The 26,773-nt window shown below is 44.5% G+C and overlaps 1 protein-coding gene across 6 annotated transcripts in view; it reads left to right on the forward strand.

Annotated features, from left to right (window-relative positions):
* G2E3 (G2/M-phase specific E3 ubiquitin protein ligase) overlaps nt 1-26,773 on the forward strand; it is a 1,254,036-nt gene that overhangs the window by 612,862 nt on the left and 614,401 nt on the right. For all 6 annotated transcript variants that reach the window (XM_044073806.1, XM_044073803.1, XM_044073801.1 and 3 more), the window contains one exon: nt 4,432-4,538. In XM_044073806.1, coding sequence (XP_043929741.1) covers nt 4,432-4,538 — 107 coding nt within the window. The remainder of the gene's footprint in view (nt 1-4,431; nt 4,539-26,773) is intronic.

The raw sequence follows: 26,773 nt of genomic DNA on the forward strand, positions 1-26,773 counted from the left end.
TCTCCAGCTAAAAAGGACAAAAAGACTGCTAAGAAGCGCTCTCCGGCTTCGTCTGTTTCTTCGGAGCCGCCAGAGAAAGTTTCTAGAACAGCTTCTCCTTCGGCTCCATTGGCTTCGGTGCCGACAGAAGGTAGTGTATTGAGTAAGTCTGTATCAGCTCCCAGCCTTTCGGAGCCAGTCATGGATATTTTGGTTTTGAGCCTGTCTCCAGTTTGGCCAGGTTCTCCTTCACTTCAGTCTCCCTCTGTAGGGAGATCCAGATCTCCAACTATATCCTCCAGGTCCTCGAGGTCCCTTTCCGATGACGCTGATAGAGTGGTGAAGAAAATGCTTCAGTCATCGGTGCTGGCCAAATTGATTTCGGCTCCGACCCAGTTGTCTGCCAAAGTTGTCTGTTCCGTTGGGTGCCATTAGGTCAATTCCAGAAGCTTTGCTTGGTGTCTCTGTTCTGATTTCTGCTCTGACCCCGTCGATTCCATCCACAGGGTCGAGGGTCCACAGTTCCCCGGTCGGACCCGAGGGGGAGGGCTCTGATCGATCATCTGTTCTGAGCCTTCCTCTCGGTGCTTCGGCTCAGATGAGCTTGGATCCTACATCTGCTTCGGGCCTCATTTCCTCGGCGCCAAGGGCTACTACGGTATCCTCTATGGGTAGTTGGCCTTCGGAGTCAGGGGAATCGGCCTTCAAGGTTATGAGGAGGGTGCTGGCCAGGTCGTCAGCTGCATCCTACGGCACCGACACGGTCACCTCTGGCACCGGTGTCAGTTTCAGATCACCTTCTATCCATGGACAGCAGAGACCCAAGGCCTCAGGATACCTCCATGAGTGGTCCCCAACTTTCTGAAGTCTCCCCAGAGATTTTGCCTGAGGAGCCAGTCAGAAAGAGATTGTGTAAGAGGAAACATGTCGACTCCCCGGATGAGTCTCTCACGTCGGACAGTGACCTCGAGGAGTCAGAGGGGTCCCCCAAGTCGTCTTCTGAAGATCTCTTTTTCAGATATCCTTGAGATCTTGAAGCAGAGAGGTGTCTGGCCCTCCAAATCCCCTTCTGATGAGGATTCTGTGTTCCTGAAGGCTTTCGGGTCTCAACCTTCCGCCTCTTGGGTCTCTCCCCCTTTCGATGATCTATTAGATCTCGTCTGCCGAAAATTGTGGAAAACTCCTGACACTGTGGAACCAGTCCCTAGGAGACCCAATAAGTTTTTGTCTGCTCCCACAGACAAGGAATATCTGACAAAAGGCATTCCAGTAGATGCCATGGTGGTGGCAGCAGCCACCAAGAAGGAACTTGCTGAAACTTCATCTCCCGTCCATCCGCCTAACAAGGACACCCAGGCCATGGACAGGTATGGGAAGTGCATGCTTACCTCAGTGGCCTTTACTCTGCGGTCGCTGAACTACTTGACGCATTTTAAAAGGCTCCAGAGAGATCTCTTAAAAGAGCTAGGAGATTCTCTACAGGGTAACGTTTCTGATGCCTTGGCACAGAAGGTCAGTGCACAGATGTCTACCCTAAATTCCCTTACCAACTCCTCCATGAGGCTGATCTCATACGCAGCCGACAGAGCGAGCAGGGCAGCGGGTTCTGGAGTCTCTCTTGGAGACTCTCCTGGATGCGCCTGTAATTTCATGGAGGCCTTCAAGTCTACGTTCGCCAACGCCCCATTTGATGGTTCATCATTATTCGGAACCAAGGTGAAGGACACTCACTAGGTGCAAGCAGAAGGAAAAACCTCGTCTGTCATGGGAGTCCATTTTTCCATGCCTTCTAGACCTTACCCCAAGGGCCAGAAGGGTGGGAAAATGTGGTTCAGGAAGTCGCAGAGGTTTTTTCAGGATGCACAAAGTGATTCCCCCTCCAGAGGCAGGGGAGGGGGTGGAAATTCAGGTAGGCACTGCACTAGAGGCAAAGGAGGCCCGCGTAACCAGGGGGACCGTGATTCCTTTCGTGGTTCTCCCTACCAACGCTCCTGAAAGGAGGCCCCACTGTGCATCTCTGGAGCCGGTCGGTGGTCGCATTTCTTTATTCCCAGAAGCCTGGCAAGACATCACCCAAGACGAGTGGATATTAAAGATAATTTCCAGAGGTGGTTATATTCCCTTCTCCTTCCCCGCCAACCAAGAGAATTCCAGACGTTCAGAAATAAAAAAGTTGCTTTCAAAGAGAGCCATCCAGCCTGTCCCTGTGGACCAAGTAGGATTAGGGACTTGCTCCAGATTTTTTTTGGTGCTGAAAAGAACAGGGGACCTGAGACCCATCTTGGATCTCAGCCAATTGAACCTACATGTACAAAAGTCCAAGTTCCGCATGAGTTTAAAGTAATAGCAGTACTTGTTCACTCAAGAGTTGCATTTCAGTGCTGGTTCCACACAAACCTGTAATGGGATTGGTTAGAACAACCAATCCCATTACAGGTTTGTGTGCAGCCAGCACTGAAATGCCACTCTGAGTGAACAAGTACTGCTATTACTTTAAACTCCCTCCAGACTTGTAAGCTGTTCTGTTCAGAAATAAGGACTTTGAGAAATGCTGGTCACGGATACTTCAGTCTTAATGACCTGAAATAATTGCTTGTTTGACAGTGGCTATTTTTGAGGGAAAAAAAACTTTAAAAATGTGCAAAACCTGATGTGTGTAGGCAGTTTTCCCACAAATCTCATCCCCTCTGTGTGCATAGATTTGCAGAAAAATTATTTTTTTTAATGTATGCAGTGTTGTAAATCATCATTGACCATTTCTGTAATCTGTTATTTTATCTTAGTGCTGTGTAGTTTTGGAAGATTGATTCTACACCTGTTTCGATTTGGTCCACTTAAACAGCAAGGGCAGAAAGTTACATTCTGAGCAATATTTCTAAATGCATCTCTTTTGGCCAGACAAATTTCAAACTTCAAACCTTATTCTCTATAGAAATATTCAGTGATTCCCCAAGAGATAGCAAGGGCATTGTGTCTTTGCAGAGCAATTCAATGTTCAGTCTGTTTTCTTTGAAAAGATTACACAAATTTAGACATCTGATGGTTTGTTTTCAGACTCATAATAATGAAGATCATTCTATGGATATTCATTGATGTATTTGTTTGTGTGGTAGGAATTAAGCTGCCAATTAAAATGCCAAACTTTTTATTTCCTTTGTGAAGGGCATGGTGGAGTAAGATCATGAAGCAGGGCCCATCAAAGCAGTAAGTGCATGAAAATACACTGACAGTTTCTTGAAGAGAAATGTTCTTCCCCCACCTGATACAGAAAATACTTGCTGCCCCATCTAAATAGTCATTCTTTTTTGTGGTGGGTTCAACTTCTGATGCCTTCATTTTTGATAATATATGGTTACCGCAATATCTTTGAAACACACTAAGCACTGCAGATTGGGTGCATGTCCAGAGAATGAGCCCACTGGGTAGGATGTGTGTTCTTGGTTAGCTCTATTTTTTTTTTTTCTTTCACGCAATAGTGTCTATTTATGTGCTTGTCAAATTTCCATTCTGTCCTTCCTGTAAAAACCGTGTTGCAAGATCATCATGAAATAATAGTACACACAAGACAAAGCAATACATTTCCCTCAGATCACTTTTTTACACTTTTCATTGTAGATTTGTTTACAGGTCTTTAGTGCTGGTTTTCTTGTCTTTCTAGACAACATTTGTCTTCATCCATTTAGGTTTACATTTTCTTTCCACAAGAAAAAATTAAGGGAGTTTGGAGGAGAATCTCTTTTTATATACTGATGTACACAACAATCCTGTATTGCATTTTGGGATTGTTGCATACCTCAGTATATAAACAGATGTATGGGCAGCACAGTGTATTTGCCACTTCACAGCAGGAGGTTCCCTGGTTCGATTTTCAGCTGGGATGCCTTCCATGTGGAGACTGAATGTCCTCTGTGTTTGCATGTGGTTCTTCCAGGTGCTTTGCTTTCCTCCCACATTCCAAAGGCATGCAGTAGGTGGACTGGACACTCTCTAAATGGGTACAGGTGTGAGTGTGAGCATGAGTGTCTGTTGTGGAAGAAGTAATGCAGCAAGGCTAGCTAACCGACGGTGTAAACCTTGGATCTATTTGATTGCCACTGTTGGAAGTGACACCCCACGACCCCTTGTGCAAAAGTGGGGGGAAAAGGGGGTGTGGATGGATGGCTATGGGTGGTACGCAGCAGTTTTGGCCCAGGGTGGTCCCAACAGATGTTAGCTGTAAAGTTCAGAGCATATCAAAAGTACCTACTGGCACACAACACTACCTGTAGGAAATGTACTGGTGTTTAATCTTGAAAATGTCCTGTTATGGGAGTCTCACAGAGCAATGCTTTTGGGGCTTTTACTCTAAGGAATATGCATGCCATCTGCTGCACAGCTATAGGAGTGGTATGCGTGCTTGTAATACAGTTCTTATTTTTATTAAATTACTGATGTGCCTTGTATTCTTTTTAGACTCAAGCTCTGAGTGCTGGGATGTTTTTCTTCCGTTGCACTGTATGTAACAACAAAGACCTATTTCAGAATGAGATGCTAAGAATGGGAATCCATATACCAGAAAGGTGAGTAAATTAAATAAACAGTAGCAATGTACGATAGATATGTTTTAGAAGATTAGAAGTCACACAGGTCCTTTGTTTCTTTAAGAGGAATAGCTCTTAGAATGTGCAGAATTTGTAAAGGATAAATTTTATGATGAGATATATGATGCATTATGTCTGATACCATTTCATCTTCAAAAGCTTCACAGGTGGTTTAATTTCTGCTTAAACTGATGCTTGTATTGCTTGTGTGTGTGTGTATATATATATATATATATATATATATATATATATATATATATATATATATATATATATATATATATATATATATATATATATATATATATATTATGAATGATTTACATTGTGTGGAAATGCTGCTTTCGTAGTACCTATGGTCTAATTGCTGGAGACATGAGTGGAATGATGTAGTATTTAAACGGGCAGTAATGCATCTGTATTACCAGTGCAATGGTTAAAATATTGCCCTTTGCCTTAGGGAGAGGATGGTAAAGCAAGTAATCTTTTTGGGCCGTGCTGTTACTACAGTGTCTGTAGCATATGCACCTCCTCTGTCACTCATTAGATCTGACTTCCAGGCATGCAAATCCCACCTGCAAAAGGGAAATATCCAGAGTTAGCCACATGCTGCTTGTACAGTACCATTGCCTTGCACATTTAAAGTGTATTTTCTTTAAGTGTGTTAGTAATTTTATCATTCTTAAGTATTTATATTTAAATTTGTTTCCATATTTTGTGGAAATAGTTCCAGAGGTTAACAGTTTAGAATTAATTTTGCGGCTTACGTACTGATGTCTGTTTTATAAGGTAATGGTACAGAAATAACACACAAAGCTTGCCATACAGGTTGCTTTCACACCTTAGGATATTGTATGAACTTGCAATGATGACAGTTAAGAGACTTGAGAAAGCTACTGAAATTAGACGATTTTAAGTCCTTCTGTTGACAGAAATTGTTACATATATTTAAAGGAAGTCTGAGTTAGGTGAGAAAAAGCAGCCAAAGCTGATGAACCCTCAAAGTGGAAAAGCTGAAATCTCCAAAAACTAAAGAAACCAAAGATTATCCTAAAACCAGGCTTAATGATAGAGAAAGGAAAGAGAGTGCAAGAGAGAGAAATAGAGGCTTTTTTAACTTTCATTTTAATGGCAATTCCCTTTTAAGAAAAAGGGAATGAAAAACAAGTCATTCCCTCCTGAGGAGGAAAAAGGACTAGTTCTCATTGTGACAAACCGAAATGCTGCCAGCCCAGCTATCTAGAATTTTGTAAATAATCATATGTCATTTGTGAATATTAATGAGTCATACGCTTGTCTTACAAATGTAAGAGAACTATGTGTTGTGTATATTAAACTACTGGTGCAGAAGTGTGTGTTGAACTGTGTGTTCTCTACTGAACTTCAAGAATGTAACCACAGTGTACCCTTCTGGAAAAGAACAGAGTTAACTTGCAGACGGTAAGAAAATAAGTGAATTGTTTTACGATTGTGTTTCTCTCAGTTTCACTGAAGGAGACAGGATGTCTCCACCTAGAGGTTTCTTTATACTGTCGTGAAACAAATAATTATTAGGTTTAAAATGTAAGTCTTTAACTGTTTTACAACTTCCAGTTCTAGGCAAACTTCTGAGAGAGATGTACTTCTCATACAGAAATGCTAAAAATTATGTTGGTATCTGTTAGCCTGGGAACTGAAGGCAGGTGACAAATAGTGATGTCATCCAGGCTGACCCAGTAATAATGTTTTGATATTAATTTGGGAACTCTGTCAGAGACTGTGCATTTCGTATTTGTCTTTGGACCTGGAAACATCCATCTTTAGTACTTCTGTCTTGCTAATAGCAACTAGGGGAAAAGTGTCTTTTATTTATATATATATATATATATATATATATATATATATATATATATATATATATATATATAGTTTAGATATTTTCTGTGTTTATTTGAGACTGTCCTGCAATGTTTTAACATATTTCCTGTGATTCTGAACTCTGTAATCACTGTATTGAGTTATTGAATATTGTCTGGATAATAGTAACATCACACAGTATGATTGGTCATCCTTTGGGAAGAGCCTTATAGTAGCTGATAAAAGTAGTGGTTGGTGGTAGTAATAAGTACCTTATGGTCCCTGCAGAAGGGGACATGGCTAGTAAACCTGTGCCAGCCTTCCCCAGGAGTGTCTGTTTGTATATAAATCAAATCTCAGTGTGTGTGTGTGTGTGTGTGTGTGTGTGTGTCAGCTACTTGGCACAGGGACACCAAGCACTGGTTGGACAGAGAGGGTGCTGGAGGATGTTCTTCATCTCACATTGCTGCAGTCCTTACACTTGGGTAGTCCGCTGTCCTCGGTCGGCCCGAATATCAAAGTATTAGGCTGACGTCGGTCAAGGCGCTTAAGACTGACATCAGGATGTCAGGGTACAAATGCGCATGACCGACGTCATATCCTCAGTCTTTTTTGCCGCATGGTCCGATGCAGAAGCAGCGTTGCAAGTGCCGTTCGGCGTTCTGAAATTTTTCAAATTCAGAGTTTCAGACCGAGTCAAAGTTGGCTAAGTACCCCGTTGGGGAAAATTTTAGTTTTTTCTTGCCTCAGTGGTTTACCGGATGTCAGAAAAAGTGAATAACTGTATTTCTTGTGGGAAACAGATACCGCATAGGGATTATCATACTTTGTGTATTCCTTGTTTGGGGCCTGAGCACGACGTTGTTGGGTGTCGCTTTTGTGCTAGGTTCAATAAGCGCACTATTAAGCGAAGGTTAGATTGTGCCAGGTTGGTCTTCGGGAAGCGGTGCAATTATAATATGCCGTCGGATGCTCCGGCCGCTTCTTCGAAGAAGCGCAAAGACAAAGCAGCTAAGCCCAGGCAAGAAGAGTCGTCCGTACTGGACGCCGGTTCTTTAGAGGTGTCAGTGGAACCGGTGGTTCCGCCGGAGGCTTCTCTGGAGTCCCAGGGGGAGACTTTGATATTGCAGGATGTGGCCTCTCAGGAGGCAGGTCAGGCTGAAGGGGCTTCTCAGGTTACTGTACTCCCCTCCCTTCCTAGGGTGGTTAGGCCCTCTTCTTCTGTTTCCAAGGCTTCTCCCAGAGGCAGGCCAGGTTTAGCTTCTGTTGGTGTCACTCCTAGTTCAACAGGATCTGTGCCCAAGAAGCACATGCTTAAAATGGCAGAAGATTTAATTACTTTGATTAGAGGTTCTTTGCCCCCTCCTGATAAGAGGCCTAGGGTGGAACCAGAGTTGGGGAGTTTTGAGCAGGCTACGGATGTTTCAGAGTCTTCGGCTGAAGACTTGCAGGAGTACTCTCCTTATTCTGATTCTGATGCAGATGATTCGACTCCTTCTGCTTCTCCTCCAGAGGATTTTTCTTTTCAGGAGACTCTTCATTCCACGAGGGAACATTTTAAGTGGGAAGGTCAGGACTTATCTGATTCCAGGAAAAGGCTTAGGGAGTCTTTGTTTTCAACCCAGCATAGGCCTTTGGCTATACCACCTGTTCTGGATGTTGTGGAAGATGTGTTTGCAGAGGCTTCACTTAATCCTGATTCTTTGCCTCCTGCTCCTGTTAAACCGGATAGGTATTACAGGGTGCCTGAGGCTCATAAATATCTTTATAAGAGTCCTAGGGCGGACCCAGAAACTGTTAGTCAGAGACCTAAGGGTGTCAAGGCCTCTGTTGTAAAAAATCCGGTTCCTCCAGATAAAGAGGCCAGAGCTTTGGATAGATGGGGAAAGAAAGTCTATACTTCTTCCACCTTAGCTATGAGGGCTTTGAATTGCCAGTTTCACATGTTGAAATATCAAAACTATCTTCTTTCTCAATTGAAGTCTAAGGTAGGTGCTCTGGCGGAAGGCATTGAGTGTAAAGAATTACAAGATTTGGTGCATGTCTCGGAACAGGTGGGTAAGCATTCTTTGCAATGTGGTTTTGATGCTGTACAGGCCTCGTCTAGGGTGGATGCCACTGGTTCAGTTCTTCGCAGGCACGCCTGGCTGAGGGATCAGAATTTATCTGACCATGTTAAGACAAGGATTTTGGATGCTCCTTTACAGTCTGATGTGTTGTTTGGTTCACCTGTGGAGTCAGTCTTGAAGAAAATGGAAGACAAGGCTAAGTCTATGCAGGCTGTTAAAGATTTTTTGCAAGTTCAGCCTCCGAAGTTTAGTAGGAATTGGCCTGCTAAGGGGTGGACGTATCCTTCTTATGATTCTCAGTCTAGGGGTAGATCTAGACGTGGTAGGGGCAGAGCTCAGAGTTCCTTCAGACCTAGAACGGGAGTTCACCTGCACAGTCTTGGTGAGGGCAGGGGCCAGTCCTTTCGTAAACAGGCCCAATGACCTACCTTTTCAGCTGCCAGATCCTTCTTGCCTGGCAGCACCTTTGGGAGGAAGGTTGGCACTCTTCAAGGAAAATTGGAGTTTGATTACTCAAGACAGATGGGTATTGGATATCATACACCAAGGTTACAAGTTTTATTTCCATACCTTGCCTCCTTTCAAAGGCATGCCAGACGTTCCTCCTCAGCAAAGACTAGAGGCTCACAAACAAATTTCTCTGCTACTTCAAATAGGGGCCATACAACCGGTCCCTCTACCAGAAGTGGGCCTAGGATTTTATTCTCGCCTGTTCCTAGTACCAAAGAAGGGGAACACGTGGAGACCAATTTTGGATTTATCTATCCTCAACACATATCTGGACATTCCCAAGTTCAAAATGTTGACGTTACAACAGCTTTTGCCTCTGCTGGGCAGAGATCACTGGATGGTGACTCTGGATCTCAAGGAGGCTTACCTTCATGTTCCTATCAGGCTCAGTTGCAGGAAGTATCTACGTTTTCGGGCTGGGACTTCTCATTATCAGTTCTCTGCATTGCCCTTTGGCTTATCTACTGCGCCCAGAGTGTTCACGAAAGTTCTGGCTCCAGTAATAGCTTTCTTCAGGCTAAGAGGAATACAGATCTATCCTTATTTGGACGATTGCCTGATTCTGGCCCAAGAAAAGGACGAACTTCTTCATCATTTACAGTATGTGATAGCAGTGCTAAGATGCCTGGGGTATTCTGTGAATGAAATAAAGTCCAGTCTAGTACCCTCTCAGGACATGTGCTTTCTGGGTGTGAGACTGAATACAGCATCCCAGATGGCCTTTTTGACCCCGGACAAACAAAAGAATCTTTCTCTTTACTTCCATCAATTGTCTCATCAGTCCAGGCTGACTGCAAGGACAGTCCTTCAAGCCTTGGGGTTCATGGCATCTTGTATTCTGGTGCTTCCCAATGCCAAACTGCATATGAGGAAGCTACAATGGTATCTCAAAATGTATGGACACAGCACTGCCAAGATATGGACACTGTCATTCAGATAATACCTTGCATTCAAAAGGAGTTTTTGTGGTGGGCTCAGGAATGTCACCTAAACAAGGGACTCTCTGTGACTCGACCAGAGGCGAGTCAGATTCTAACGACAGATGCCTCAGACAAAGCTTGGGGAGCTCATCTAAATGGAAAGTGGGTACAAGACACGTGGCCTGCCAGACTTCAACATCTACATATCAACTTGGAGGAGATGTTAGCAGTCCAATTTGCATTAATAGCTTTCAAGGATTTACTTCTTCCAGGGCAGGTGTTGGTTCTAACAGACAACACAACTGTCATGTGGTACATCAACAAGCAAGGGGGAACGCATTCTTATCCTCTATGCAGACAAGCAATGATTTTGTGGGAGACTGCTCTCAGTTTACAGCTGAATCTTCAGGCAAGGTTTCTGCCGGGAGCACAGAACTCCTTAGCAGATGTGTTGAGCAGACAAATTATGGATCCCCACGAGTGGAAATTGGATCCTCATGTATTTCAGAAATTGACAGTGTTATGGGGAACTCCAGACATAGATCTGTTCGCTTCTCCACTAAACTACCAGCTGCCAAAGTTTTGCACAAAAGGTTTCATCCCACAGCTTGGAAAGTGGATGCTCTTTCATTCAATTGGAGCAATCTTCATGTGTATGCCTTTCCACCTCTGCCTCTCCTCCCAAAGGTACTCCTGAAGGTCAGACAGGACAAGCCAAAGATGATTTTAATAGCTCCAGATTGGCCTCGACAGCACTGGTACCCATTACTGAGAAGTCTGGTACGGGAGCCTCCATGGCCTTTGCCTTCGATTCCACACCTGCTGTCTCAGGAGAACAGTCATTTACTCAATGTCAAACTTCACTCTCTTCATCTAACAGCCTGGCATATTCTGTTTTAAACCCTGGAGGGTCTCAGCTTCCACAGCAAGTTTTGAATGTTATTTTGGAGGCCAGAAGGCCTAGTACAAGGAAAGTGTACGCAGATAAATGGAAGAGATTTTTATTTTGGAGTACAGCAAAGGAATTTGATGTTTCTCAGCCTAATTTGTGTGGCTCTTCAATATCTTACTGAGTTACTGGACAAAGGTTTGTCCTTCTCTTCTGTTAAGGTTCATGCTGCAGCAATTTCTGCTCACTATGACTGTGACCCACCATTGTTTTCGCATCCTTTGTTTAAGCAATTCCTTAGAGGGGCAAAGAATATAAGACCCCCACGTAGAGCTCCTACTCCTGCTTGGGATCTCAATTTTGTGTTGGAGAAACTCACTCTACAACCTTTTGAGCCTGCAGCTACTGCCGAGTTGAAATATTTAAAATGGAAGACTGCTTTTTTGTTGGCCATTACCTCTGCGAGAAGGGTTTCTGAATTACAGGCCCTTATGGCGGTTGAGCCTTTCTTAATTTTCCATAAGGATAGGGTATCTTTGCGTACTAATCCTTCCTTTATGCCTAAAGTGGTTTCTAGTGTGGCTTTAAACCAAACTATTCATTTGCCTACTTTTTATGCAAACCCCCAAAATAAAGGGGAAAAGATTTTGCACACTTTGGATATACACAGGCAGTTGCGATATTATTTGAGCAGAACTAAAGGATTCAGGCAGTCTCAGCAGTTATTTGTTTCTTTTGCTTTGAGTTCTCAGGGCAAGCCTGTGTCAAAACAAACTATTTCTAAGTGGATTGGGTTTTGTATTGCTTTCTGTTATTCCCATCATGGTAAGGAGATTCCAGCTGGGATTAGGCCTCATTCCACTAGGGCTACTGCCACTTCTACAGCTTTTTAAGGGGTGGCAACTAAAGATATTTTGGAGGCAGCTACTTGGAGTTCAGTGCATACTTTCTCTAAGCATTACCACCTTCCACTTTACTCTAAATCTAGGGCTGGTTTTGCCACTGCAATTTTACAGGGCATTTTGGCAGCTCCTACTGCTTTATAGTTTTGCCATCCTCCCTTACCTCTGCTTTGGGATTCTACCCAAGTGTAAGGAGTGCAGCAATGCGAGATGAAGAACATAGTACAGTTTTGTACCTACCATAAATGTAGATGTTCGAAGATCCACATTGCTGCTGTCCAATTTACCCTCCCTCCTTCTCCTCTGTAGTTAGAGGCGGTTGTGTGGTTTAGGTTGTGAATATTGTGGATAGTGTATATTTTGTACATATGATTAGTGCAAGGGTGGTTGGTTGTTTTTTGCTGTCTTTTGGTTTTGACCTTTCTTTTTAGGGTCTTCTGACATCTGGGGCAAGAAAAGACTGAGGATATGACGTCGGTCATGCGCATTTGTACCCTGACGTCCTGATGTCAGTCTTAAGCGCCTTGACCGACGTCAGCCTAATACTTTGATATTCGGGCCGACCGAGGACAGCGGACTACCCAAGTGTAAGGACTGCAGCAATGTGGATCTTCGAACATCTACATTTATGGTAGGTACAAAACTGTACTTTTTGGCTTCACCAGTTGGCTGAGATCTTAGCCCTATAGCTGTGCCAGTGGGGGGGTCTTATTGGGGATCTGGAGAAAGAGGGAGAAACCAGCCCTAGACTGACTGTGATCTCTGTGTTCTCTTAAGGGAAATTGTACTTTACTGTGTGTGTATTTGTCATTCTCCCAATGAGCATGTTCCTCACTGGTGCTAGTGGTGAGGATTGAGGCTTCTTGATTACTGTGCCAGTGCAGGGGTGTCAACACTCATCAACATAGGTCTTTAGTGTAGTGCTGAAATTATTTATAATGTTTCTGCTTCTGAATCAACTAAAATATCACTTGAAAGTGAAGAATCTCCCATAAATAAGTATTTTTGTTCTTCACAAAACTTATAAAGAAGTGTAAGTGGTTATTTACTGTCCCAATTCAGACCTTCACCAGTGCCTAGAGCAATACAGATACTGATATGGTTCAGGATCATAATTTTAGCCTGCTAATATTTTGCAGGAATACTGCAGGCAGTCTTTGATTAAGTGGAATGGCACAATTTGTAATGCACACTACATTGGCACACACAAACTTGAACCATTCAGGCCACCTTTGCCCTACTCAAAGTATTCTATACACTGGGATAAGGTATCTTAAGAATCGGGATGCTTTGGTGTGAACAGCTCTTTTTCACTGAAAACTACAATACTTAACTGTGGTAAAAATTTGCAGTTTTTATTGTACTAGCTTCAAGCTTGTGGTCCACAGCAGTGCTTCATTTGGCATGTTTTGTTCATCAAATGCTGTTTCCTTAAAGGAAATGATTGAAGCAGCATTCGGTAAATCATTACAATGGAGAAGATGCACTTCTCCCCAGATTGTAGTACCCCAAGAGATGGCCGCCATTATGTGCATGTGAAAATGATGTAAAGCCTTTCCCCCTGCTTGGAAGTCATGGAAGTACTTCCCATAAGTAAATTGCTCTACTTTTCCACTGAATGCTGCTTAATTTAGTTTCCCCTTGAGGAAACAGCATTCTAGTAGAATATTCTAAACAAAATGGCCTGTCATCTTACATTAGTGCCAGCCCTATGTAATGGGGTGATGATAAAGAAGTCTTCAGCAAAGCTCATGGGCATCTTTCCCTACCCATAATGCAGTTCCCTAACTTCTCAGACCTTGTTTGCCTCGCTGTGAGAAGGATCTTCTAGCCTGTGCTAAGTTGTTAGTATTTTTCTCTTTAAATTACACTTTTAATTTTACTCTTAAAGATTTCCTGTTAGCCTTCCCTTAGCATATTTCTTTTCTGTCATATCCCTTTCTTTAAATTTTAGTTAGTGTCTGTTTAACTTAGAGGATGTCTAACTCTCACCTGCTTAAGTTAGAGGCTGCTTTTCATTTTTCCCCTCCCTTTAATCTCAAATGTCGTAGTTAAAATTAATGCTAATATTTAGGTAGTTTTTTTTTTCCCCTTTCCTAGTTAGCATCTGTTTTAGTTAGAGGGCGTCTAACTCGCGTCCGTTTCATTTAGAGGATGTCACCCCCATAGTTAGCGTACATAGGATATCATTATTATTAACTGTGTTGTAGGCTGCAGTTTTTATTTGTTTTTGGAGTTTTAATCTGCTCTTTGGACTTTGGGGGCTTATTAAATTGACTGTGTGTTGTTGTCTGTGTGCATGTGGTTGCAAGGGTGTGACATGCAGAAGCCTTCTTTGTTTAAAGTATGTAAGGCATGCAGACATAACATTCTGCCCCAGGACAGAGACGTCCTCTGTGTTGTACGCTGGCAATTCAGATCTAAGGAGACAAGAAGAAAGAGGAAAGAGGAACTGTAGGGAAGCTGTTTCTTTTCCCATAAGTAGCCCAGAACTCGAGGGGGAGTCTCTTGATATTCAGTTTAGTGACTCGTGTCTAAATTATCTAGTGTGGTAGAAAGGCAGCAACTTAGGAGGGCTTGGCAAGAAAGTACAAGTTTTCTCTCCAAATCAAGACTCAAATGGTTTGTGTCTTCCACATTTCTGTCCACCATGTCTGCCAAGTCTAGTAGGTGTGTTGCTTTTTCCCATTTAGATTTTTTACTTTTGCCTTTGACTATAGCAAAGTTTTGAAGTCCTTGCTGCAGGTACAAGTGGAAGTGGATGTATACTCCCCCTTTTTCCAGAGTGAAGAGGAGCCGTCTCACATTACCCTATTTGTTTGAGAGCCTCCTCCTCAGCCTCTATTTCAGCACCAGGAATGTCAGTGGCAGTTGACTAAAGTAAGTGGTTTAGGATTGACTGATTAAGAACCACAATCCATTTTCTTCTGTTTTGACTGCAGAGTTGATGCCAGCAGTTGTAGTGTTCAGTTTTTTTTCTGCTGAGCTTCATTGTGACCCTGAGCTTCAGGTTTCACGAGTATAAGTCTGTTTTGGTATTGATGCCTTCAGTGCTGTTTTGGAACTTAATCTTCTTGGAATTCAAGCCTTTGGTTTTCTCAAGGGATTCAACAAGCCAATTGTTCTGATGCTGCAGTCATTTCTAAATGTGTCTCCCTCTGTGCCTGCTTCACAGCTGGTTTCTAAATGAGATCCAACTGTGTCCATACCTGCAGACCTCCAAGTTTCCTCCTGTAGTAGTAATAGGGGGTCATAGGTCTGGTGATTATTATTGAAAGAAATCTGGCCTTTCTTCCACTTGATTGTCTTCCTCAGTGGGGAGGGGTCCAGGGAAGAGGAGACGCATGTGTACGGGAAAGCACACAAACTCTCCCTCTGGAGTTTGCTGCATCAGACGTCGGTGTTGGAGATGATAATTACCCTGCAATCCCTTCAGATGAACACAAGTTCACAGATATCTTAAAATTGCTGCAGACATGGGAGGAATGGCCCATAGAGCTTTCCCTCCATCTCTGGAAATGACTTTGCCTGAAGCCTTCTGGTCTCCCCTCTTAGCATCCTTGGTGGTTCTTCCTGCTGATAAGATTTTTGTTCCTCATTAGTGAGGCTTGAAAGGAACCAGACTTGTGGGCCTTATCCCTAGAAGATGATACGAGATCCCCTAGCTGCTTCAGAACTGGTATTGTTGGGCTAACTTTCCTGCGATGGTTATGGCAGTGACCCTAAGGGTTGCTGAGCCCAGAAGTTTTAACCTGGCAAGGAGTCCTGGATGTTGGACCTGTTTGGGCAGAGGGCGTCTGTGTCCTCTACATTCATAATTACAGTGCCACTACTCTGTCCCATATGTTCTGTTTGAGCTTGCTGATGAAATGAGCAAAATGTTGCAAAAGCTGTCTGAAGATGCCAAGAACGAATCCAAGCTTGCCTCCAAGGCTCCCACTGTTTCATCATTTCAACTCTTATCATGAGCCTTGCACATTATGCCATGGACGGTGCAGCTAAGGCTGTAAGTGATTGCCTTCACCCTGGCTATGAAATATTGCTCTTAGAACTTCCAGATGTCCTTTCTTAGTGCACCATTTAGTGGTGCTCACCTTTTTGGACCTGTGATGAAGGAAAAACTGTTGGATAGTGAAAGGAGAGATTGAGACTGTTCTGGATTTTGGCATGTAATTTCAGGGCTTCCTCCAGCATGCATTTCTACAGAATTAAGAAAATTTATATCTGTTTTAGTTAAAACATGGTCAGCAGCAACAACAGAAAGGTCAGCAATTTGGGAGGAACCAAAACTAAAAAGCAGCTTCCAGAATGGATGCCCACCTAGTGATAGGAGTTCTCTTCACCCAGAGTACCACTGCTGTTCTTCAGGAAGGCAACAGTAGAATCCCTATGAACTTATTCAGCTGTCACTCTGAAGGCATTTGAAGGTTGTCCCTGCATCTGTACAGTATCTGGAGGCTGTAAAATCCTTTCTGCGCCCGTCCTAAGCTGCACTCACTGCCATTAGACATCCTGCTCCATCCAAATCATGTGACCATTGATAACGACGTGAAAAACTCCCTCAAAAAAGACCAGTCATAGAGGACATGGGTATTACTTTGGATTCATTTTAATCTCCGAAAAGACCAAGAACCACAGGATGATTCTGGACCTCAGTGAATGTCTAACACAACAAAAGCTTTTGATGGTCTTGGTGCAGTCAGTTCTCCCTTGTCTGTGAAGAGGAGAATTGATGCACTCTTTTGGACTTGGCAAATGCTCACATCTAAAGATTCTTGAGAAGAGTCTATGAAGTTCCTGTTCTTCTACATCGCATATAGGCATTTCCAGTTTTGAGTACTTTTTTGCCTAACTTCAGCTTCCAGTATGTTTACCTCATGTATTTTGCTGCTTGCAATAAAACAAAAGTTGTGGTGGGCGAGGTGTTTCTCTGTAGAGGTAACTGGCTCATAGATACACAAGCAATGAAGTATCTGGATTCTTTACTACTGCTAATGTTTCAGTGCTTTAAGCATGACAGTGAACACTGCCATTACACATCTTCGTCAGCTGGATTGGGCACTCTAGCAAAGTCAGCCTCCCACTGAATTTAATTTTTTCTCTAAAACGGTTTCAAAAATTCTGCTTTTGAGTTTAGATCCTGCAGCCCTTTGTCTAAAGGCACTAGATTTGATAGCAGCCATCGATGTTCATATTGATTATTGCTGCAGTAGCCTAAGCTGTATAGGTTATATCCTGTATAGCTTCCAAAGCTTCAGGGCACTGTCCACATGCCCAAACAGTCAGCTGAAGATGAGCTAAAAGACAGGTTTGGGCACCAAGCGCTTCAGCACTTTCCTGATGCAGAAGAGAGCACTTCTGTTTGGGCTTTTGAGGATTGGCTGTCTGCTTTTGCTGTAACTTTGCTGGGCAGACAAGTTCACTTTGCAGGAAAAAAACTTCCACTTGTTTTCGTTTAAACTTGCTTTCTTTTAGGAAGTACATTTTAAACTAGCAACTTTTTAAATTGATTGTCATGTGACTTTAATGTACTTTTAAATAGGAGACCACTATTAATTCTGGCAGTTTAAAAGTTTGTTTAAGCATCCTAAATTTAGTTTTTTTTTTTTTTTTGGTGGAGAAGCTGTATTTATATTACTTTTGGGGCAGAAGTGGTCTTTTTTTAGTTTCATAGGCAAGTACCAAGCTAGCTGCTATTGTAGGACATTTTAAGCCTAGCCAGATGTTCATGTTTCACTGTTGCAGTCATCACATTTGGGTTATCCCTGCCAGGCTAGCCACCGGCCCGAATACCAGAGGCTTAGTATTTCTGCATCTTTTGCTGTCGTTTCAGGACTGATGTCTTGTTGTTAGTAGTATAAAGTAAGGCAGCCGATGCTATTACACCAGTCTTTCTTGCCGAGGAGCCTGAAGCAGAAGCAGTTCGGACGAGAGCCCGGTCGGTCACTACCTGAGTTTCGTCTTCCGAATTGAAGCTGAAGTCTTCTAAAGCTAAGTATTCCGTTGGGGATCCTTTTTTCTTGCACTAACCGATGCCAGAAAAAAGTTCACAACTGTCTCGCCTGTGGAAAGCAAATACCACACCAAGACTTCCATTCTTACTGCGTCACTTGCTTAGTTCCAGACCACAACGTCCCTCACTGTCACTTTTGTGCTTTAACGTCAGAACTAAACATCATCGGGCCCTTATTGTAGCTAGATATTTTCGCTTAGTCACCAAATTCTGATATGCCTTTGGTAAGCCATCCAACAGCAGATCTTCTGAAAAAATGTAAGGATAAAGACTGAGACAGACCGCACAGGTCCAAACCTACCGACTACGCTTCTGTTTAAGCTAGTCAGTTCTCCGGTCCTCAGTGAGGTGCTTTCGCAGCCCTGATGCCTGCTTCTGTGGATTTGCAGGCCTCTACTGAGACCCTGTCGGAGTCCTGTATGCCGCAAGACTCTTCTTCGACTAGTGATCCTGCAGTTCTCTACCTTGGATGGGTCAGCAGCCGCTGAGCAGGCACTGGTTTCTGAGGAAGTACTTCGCACTACCGATTCTCGACACAAACCGACTACTTTCATTCATGTCTACCGTTCTTTTGAAAACTACTGAGTTTCTAAGGCCCAGGGTAAGAACCACACCCAAGAAACCGACCCAATCTCAGGCACCTGCTTCCCTATGTCCGTCTCAAATGCTTAAAATGGCAGAAGACCTTATGCTGATCAGGGGAAGCCAAGGTACCTCTTCCAAAAGAAAGAGATCTGTCTCCAGTGCTTTTGTCTGAACAGGAGTCTGATGCAGCTGAATATGAAGACATGCAACCCCTCTCTGCTTAAGAGGATTCTGATGCAGAGGATTCCATTTCTTCAGACTCTCCACCGAGGAAATTTGCCTTTGGGGAAACCCTTCATACCTTAAGGGAGTATTTCCAATGGGAATGTCAAGACTACCCTCAGTCTAAAAAGAGACTCGGAGAATTCTTAGATCTTCCACAGCACAGACATCTGGTCACCCCCCCACCCCACCCCCACAGTCCTGGATGTTGTGGACGATGTTTTCCTGGAATCCAGTTTGACTCCTGGCACCCTCTCTCCTGCACCCAGAAAACCTGACCGGTATTAGAGTCCCTGACTCACACAAATTTATTTTCAAAAATCCTACTGCTGACCCTGAGGTAATCTCTCAAGGGCCTAAAGGAATTAAAGCAACCTCTGCTAAGAATCCCATCCTCATCAGATAGGGATTCCCGAGCATTAGACAGATGGGGTAAAAAAGTATACACCTCAGCAACTCTTGCAATCAGAGCACTAAATTGCCAGTTCCATATGCTAAAATTTCAGCAAAATACCATGGAACTCCTCAAAGTGTCTTCCTTTCCTGCTTTTGCAGAATATAAAGAGTTACAAGAGTTAATGCATTCTGCAAGTCAAGTGACTAAGCACACCTTACACTGTGTGGTTTTGACACCCTAGGAGCTTCTTGCAAAGCAGCAGTAACCGATTCTGTCCTTAGAAGGCATGCATGGCTTAAGGAACAGCCCTTGCCAGACCATGTTAAATCTAAATTATTGGATGCACCCTTGCACAAAGACAGCCTATTTGGCACTAAGGCAGAGGAGGTATTAAAAAAAAGATGGAAGAAAAAGCTAAATCTATGCAGACAGTTAAGGATTTCCTACAGGTCCAGCCACCCAGGGTCAGCAGGCATTGCCCCTCCAAGCGTTGGTCCTTTCCTGCTCCCACCAGATCAGTTCAGCCCAGAACCCGGGGAAGCAAACCCCCCCCAGACAGCAGTCACAGGGAATGCAGAGATCTAAGTGATGGAGTTCCTCCACTTCAAAACCAAGGCGTTCTAAGCCACCCCCTCATGGTAAGAACTCACAATGACTCTCCTCCCCCACCTCCACCCTCTGCCCACCTGCACTTACCCCTAGGAGAAAAACTCTCCTTTCACTCAAGCACCTGGGCCACCATTACCAACGACCGTTGGGTCCTCAGCATAGTCTCCCAGTGATGCAAATTTTCTTTCCACACCCTTCCAACCCCAAAAGGATTCCCAGATCTACCTCCAAACCAGTGGGCAGAGGCGAAAAAGCAAGTTCTTTCCCTGCTGTCTGTGAGGGCAATAGAGCACGTTCCTGCAAATCAGATAGGCCAAGGTTTCTGCTCAACACTTTTTCTGGTGCCCAGAAAAGAGGGCACCTGGCACTCCATCCTCTATCTATCCATTCTAAACACCTTTCTGGTGATACCAAAATTCAAAATGCTCACCCTCCAGCAACTGCTACCCATGCTCTCCAAGGATGCATGGCTAGCCACCCTCGACCTAAAAGAGGCCTACCTCCACATTCCTATCAGGGATCTCTGCACTTCCCTTTGGCTTATCTACTGCTCCGAGAGTTTTCACAAAATGTCTGGCTCCTGCCATTGGCCTTTGCAGACAAAGGAATATCCATATTTACCCATACTTGGATGACTGCCTAATTCAGGCAGACAGGAAAATCTGCTCAAGCACCTGGCCTTTATAAAGTCCCTACTGACCTCCCTAGGGTACACTATCAACGAAAAGAAATCCAAACTGGTACCCACCCAAAGGGTTATATTCCTGGGAGCAAGCCTGGACACAGCCTCCCAGATGGCATTCCTTACACCAGCAAAGCAAACTTACCTGACAGCTTACTTCTGTCAACTGCCCACCAGACCCGTTATCTGCAAGGAAAATTCTGCACGCTCTGGAGTTCATGGCATCTTGCATTCTACTCTTTCCATATGCCAGACTGCATATGAGGAAACTTCAGTGGTACCTAAACAGCCTTTGGTGTCAACACTCTCAAGACCTGGAAACTCTTATAACAATGATACCTTGCCTAAGGAAAGATTTTCTTTTGTGGGCAGCAGCAGGCTTCCATAACAAGGGACTACCTTTCTCACTACCCCCCGCTGCCCAGACCCTTACAACAGACGCATCAGACTATGCTTGGGGTGCACACCTGGACGGCAGGTGCATACAGGGCTAATAGAGCCCACAGCAAATCCATCTGCACATCAACCAAAAAGAGATGTTAGCTGTCCAGCACGCATTGACAGCTTTCAGACCCCTTTTCTCCCCAGGGGCTCTCCTTATCAAAACAGACAACACCACTGTGATGTGGTATATCAACAAGCAGGGAGGGACTCACTCCTACCCTCTATGCAGGCTGGGCATTACCCTTTGGCACACAGTCTCTGTCTTGCAACTCCACCTGTTAGCACAGTTTCTGCCAGGTTTCTAAACTCTCTGGCAGACCACTTAAGCAGAAATCTTTTGGACCCACACGAGTGGCAGCTAGACAAAAGAAACCTTCACCCTAGTAACTCAGAAATGGGGCACCCAGAAGGTCAACCTCTCTGCCTCCCACACCATTCATCAGCTCAGCAGGTTCTGCACCAGGGAGCATCACTGCATGGCTTGGACAGTGGCTGCCCTATCCTTCCCCTGGGTCAACCTATCGGTCTGTGCATTTCCTCCACTACCTCTCATCACCAGGGTACTGCTCAAAATAAGGGAGGAAAAACCAAGGACAATTCTTACTGCTCCAGACTGGCCTCAACAGCACTGGTACCCACTGCTGCGCGGTCTGTCCCCACTGCCACCATGGCATCTTCCTCAGATCCCACCCCTCCTGACCCAGAGGGAAGGAGAATTCATGCATCCCCAATTGCAGACACTAAATTTGGCGGCTTGGCTTATTACCTGACCACTGATCAATCTGCCAACCTCAGTAAACACCCCATCATTGATCTACCCATACGTAATACCTTTCTGGTGATCCCAAAATTCAAAATGCTCACCCTCCAGCAGCTGCTACCCATGCTCTCCAAGGATTCTTGGCTAGCCACCCTAGATCTAAAAGAGGCCTACCTCCACGTTCCTATCGGGAAATCATGCAGGAAATATCTTTGGGGCTTGTATCAAGAATTGAATATTAATTTTTATCAGTATAGAAATGTAAGTTATATATATCATATAATATATATTCTCACTTACTGCATGAAGTTGTAAAGCTTATTGTAGAGACATGAATTGGTTGGAAAGTTTATTAATTTTTTTTAGATAGGTTTCATATATTTTTACACATTTCTGGGTTTTAAAGATTTATCAAATTTTTCACGTATTCATTATGTATGGGGTGCTATATACAGTTCTGTTCTTGAAGGGGTTAATGTTGCAGTCTGTAGTAAATTATTTAATGGCATTTGTAGTTGAATAATGAGGCAACGATGAACCTTTAATTATGTAAGTTTGCATATAAAAGCTGTCTTATATGGTGTAGAAATCATTTACTTAAAGATTTTTGAGCCGAGGTACCAGAAAGCACCATTAAATGTTTTGGATACCACTCGTGTGATTATTTTGTTCTTTTTAGCCTGGAGGTTCCAGTTTTGACTGTTTTTACTTTATTTGATTTTCTGAGAGTTTTTTGTTATTCAGGATCTAAACACTTTCAGTTCTCTGCGCTTCTCTTTGGCTTATTTACTGCTCCCAGAGTTTTCACAAAATGTCTGGCACCGGCCATTGCTTTTTGCAGACAAAGAAATATTCAGATTTACCCATACTTAGACTGCCTTATTCAGGCAGACATCCAGGAAAAGCTGCTCAAGCACCTGGCCTTTGTAAAGACCCTACTAACCTTCCTAGGGTACACAATCAATGAAAAGAAATCCAAACAGGTGCCCACCCAAAGGATTATGTTCCTGGGAGCAAGCCTGGGCACAGCTTCTCAGATGGCATACCTTACACCAGAGGAACAAATTTTCCTAATAGCCTACTTCTGTCAACTAGCCACCAGGCCCCAGCTATCTGCAAGGAAAATCCTGTGGGGTTCATGGCATCTTGCATACTACTTATTCCATATGCCAGACTGCATATGAGTAAACTTCAGTGGTACCTAAAAAGCCTTTGGTGTCAACACACTCAAGATCTGGAAACTTTTCTACCTATAATTCCTTGCCACAGAAAAGATTTTCTTTGGTGGGCAACAGCATGCGCCCACAAGGGGCTGCCTTTCTCACCACGCCCTGCCACCCAGACCCTCATCACAGACTCATCAGACTTTGCTTGGGGTGCACACCTGGACAGCAGGTGTATACACCGCCTTTGGAGACAACAGCAAATCCCTCTTCACATCAACCAAAAAGATGATGGCTGTGCCGCACGCCTTGAGAGGTTTCAAGCCCCTTCTGTCTCATCTCCAGGGGCTCTCCTGATCAAAACAGACAGCACCACTGTGATGTGGTGCATCAACAAGCAGGGAGGGACTCACTCCTACCCTCTGTGCAGGCTGGCCAAGACCCTTTGGCACACAGCCTCTGCCATGCAACTACACCTGTTAGCGCAATTCCTACCAGGCTCTCTCAACTCTCTGGCAGACCAATTATGCAGAAATCTTCTGGACCCACACGAGTGGCAGCTCAACAGAAGAACCTTCACCCTAATAACTCAGAAATGGGGCACCCAGAAGGTCGACCTCTTTGGCTCCCACACCCCAACCATCAGCTCAGCAAATTCTGCACCAGGGGAGCATCACTGTATGGCTTGGAAAGTGGATGCCTTGTCCTTCCCCTGGGTCAGTCTTATCCATCTATGCCTTACCTTCACTACCTCTCATCCCCAGGGTACTGCTCAAAATAGAGGAGGAAAAACCAAGGGCCATTCTTATAGCTCCAGACTGGCCCCGGCAGCACTGGTATCCCTTGCTGCGCAGCCTCTCCTCATTGCCCCCATGGCATCTTCCTCAGATTCCAAATCTCCTGACCCAGAGGAAAGGGGAATTCATGAGTCACCAGTTGCAGACACTCAGTTTGGCAGCTTGGCTTATTCCCTAACCCTGAACCAATCTGCCAACCTCAGTAAACAGGTTCTGGATATTATCCGTGAGGCCAGACACCCTAGCACCAGAAGTTCTTATGCTGACAAATGGAAAAGATTCTGCATTTGGATCAAGGCTAAGGGAGCCAATGTGGCACAGCCCTCACTCCCTGTCTTCCTGGATTAGCTGACCTACTGCATAGTGGCCTCTTTCTCCTCTATAGAAATTCATGTTTCTGCTGTCTCTGCTCATTTTCCCACTGAGCAACCCCGTTTCTCACACCCTTTGATCAAGCAGTTCCTATGAGGGGTACTGCTCAAAATAAGGGAGGAAAAGCCAAGAACCATTCTTATAGCTCCAGACTGACCCCGGCAGCACTGGTACCCCTTGCTGCACAGCCTATCCTCGCTACCCCCATGGCATCTTCCTCAGATTCCAAACCTCCTGACCCAGAGGGAAGGGGAATTTATGCATCCCCAATTGCAGACACTCAGTTTGGCAGCTTGGCTTTTTCCCTAACCCCGAACCAATCTGACAACCTCAGTAAAAAGGCTCTGAATGTTATCCGTGAGGCCAGACGTCTTAGCACCAGGAAGTCTTATTCTGATAAATGGAAAAGGTTCTAGGCTAAGGGAGCCAGTACGGCACAGCCTTCCATTCCCCTCATCCTGGATTACTTAGCTGACCTACACAGTGGCCTCTTTCTTCTGTATAGAAATTCATGCCTCTGCTATTTCTGCTCATTTTCCCTCTGAGCAGCCTCTTTTCTCACACCCTTTGATCAAACTGTTCCTAAGAGGGGGTAGCAACTTGAGGCCACCCACAAGGGCACCAACACCAGCTTGGGACCTTAACTTTGTATTGGAAAAGATCACCCTGCCCTCTTTCAAACCAGCTTCCTCTGCAGAGCTAAAATTTCTCTTGGAAGACTGCATTCCTTCTGGCCATCACTTCAGCCAGAGGTATGAGATGCAAGTGCTCATGGCTATGGAACCCTTCATCATCTTCCATGCTGACAGGGTATTCCTCAGAACTAATCCATCCTTCATGCCCAAGGTGGTGTCCAGTGTGGCTCTCAACCAATCCATTCATTTGCCCACCTGTTTTCCTAATCTCCAGAACAAAGGGGAAAGGAATCTGCACTCTCTAGATGTGCACAGACAGCTCAGATTCTATCTAAACAGGACTAAATCCTTCAGAAAGTCTGATCAATTGCTGGTTAGCTTTGCTCCAGGGCAGAAGGCAAAGCCATCTCCAAATGGATAGCACATTGCATCCATTTCTGCTACAAACAACCTGGAAAGTCTCCACCCAAGGGGGTCAGGACACACTCCACCAGAGCAGCCTCCACCTCTGCAGCTTTCCTCAAGAGAGTCCCCACCAGGGACATCCTGGAGGCTGACACCTGGACATCTGTTCACACTTTTACCAAGCATTACCACCTGCCTCTCTTCTCCAAATCCAGGACAGGGTTTGCCTCTGCAGTCTTGCAGGGCATTCTAGCCAGTCCCTAGTTTCCTTGGCTGCCTCCACCCATTTCCTCAGCTTTGGGAATCAACCTAAATGTGATGACTGCAACAGTGAAATACAAAGGACATAGTACAGTTGTGTACACTTACCATAAGTGTAGATGTTCGAGTGTATTCACTGTTGCAGTCCTGGTTTCCCTCCCTCCATCCCCCTTTCTTCTCTTTCCTTACAAGGGACATATTGCTATTTATTTCCAGTGGTGAGGTTCTTCCACCAGATCCTGGCTCCTACCTGGTGGCTCCTGACAGGTTAGGGCAAGAAAAACTGATGTAATGGCGACTGCTTCCTTAACTTTATACTACTGACGACCTGACATCAGTCCTGAAGCGACAGCAACTGATGCAGAAATACTAAGTCTCTGGTATTCGAGCCAGCCAAGGGCTACCATGTGAGGGATAACCCAAATGTGATGACTGCAGCAGTGAATACACTCTGACATCTACATTTATGGTAAGTGTACACAACTGTACTTTCCTATCCCTTCAGATGAGAGTGGATCTCTAACCCGAGATGTCTGCACTGTGTCTGGGGAATGGTGTCTACTCTCTTTGTCGGATCTGTCCCTTCCCCTGGGTGCTTCGGCCTACGACAGCTCTGGTCTGATTCTCTCTGGAGGCCATGAATCCGGGGTGAGGGGTGAGTCTTGGTTGTTTCCTTCATTGCTTCGGCTCTGAGGGAAGCAGAGAGGACTTCTCTGGGTCCGTTGGCTTTTCAAGTAGTGGAAAGGACATTCTCCCATAAAGGAGAACCATCATCTCACATCCTGCAACCTACTCTTGGCTCAAGACCATTACCCTAAGAGGATACAACTCATTCTGTCCCAAGCCAGCCCTCCCAGAGCAGTGTCCAAGATCTTCCTGCTCAGGAAAGATCCCCTTCTGATACTTCCCCCGAGTACCCCACAGAGGAAGTCCCCCAGAGGAAGGTGTGTAAAAGGAGGCACATCGACTACCCGATGGAGTCATTAACTGAAGATACTGACTTTAAGGGAGAAGGATAGAGAGATGATTAAGGAGCTCTCAGCCTCTGAGTTCATCCCTTTGGACGAAGTTACTTTCTCCCAAGCTCATCCATTGCTAACCCCTTGATGAGGCTAATCTCCCATACAGGGGAAGGTACCTCACAGGCTGCTGGTTCAGGCCTGTCCATAAGGAGATCTTTCTGGATGAGACTGATCTTGTGGATCCCTTTAAGGTGTCCTTTATTAATGCCCATATTGATGGCTCATCACTGTTTGGGCCTTATGTTAGAGATGCACTCACCAGCAGCGAAAAGGAACAGGAAGACCCTTTCAGCTGTGGGAATCAAATTTCTACACCTCAGAGGTCCTTTTCAAGGAACCAGCATGGAGGGAAGAAAATGTGGTTCAGTAAATCCCGATGGCTTTTCCAGGGAGCCATCCTCCAGTGGCAGAGGAGGAGGTTTTAATGGTTGATGTCACCCTAGAGGCAGAGGGGGTCTGCAAAGCCAGGGCTTCAAAGGCATGTTACCTGACAAGCCCGATCTGCCCTCCTGAAGCTCTGTCCGACTGTCCATCTTTTTAGTTAATTGAATGAATATTTAATGCAGTTTTTCTGTTACATTTGGATTTAGGTCACCACCACAACTTGTTGGATACCATTTTTACTGCAATTATGCTAACATAATTTGAGGATCTGCCCATCCAAGCTTCTCTTTAAGGAATACAGGTCTGCAATAAAGTTTTCTGCTGGATTGTTCTTTCT

Source organism: Protopterus annectens, chromosome 6.part0 (assembly GCF_019279795.1).
Source record: "Protopterus annectens isolate FY-2018-M chromosome 6.part0, PAN1.0, whole genome shotgun sequence".
NCBI lineage: Eukaryota > Metazoa > Chordata > Ceratodontiformes > Protopteridae > Protopterus > Protopterus annectens.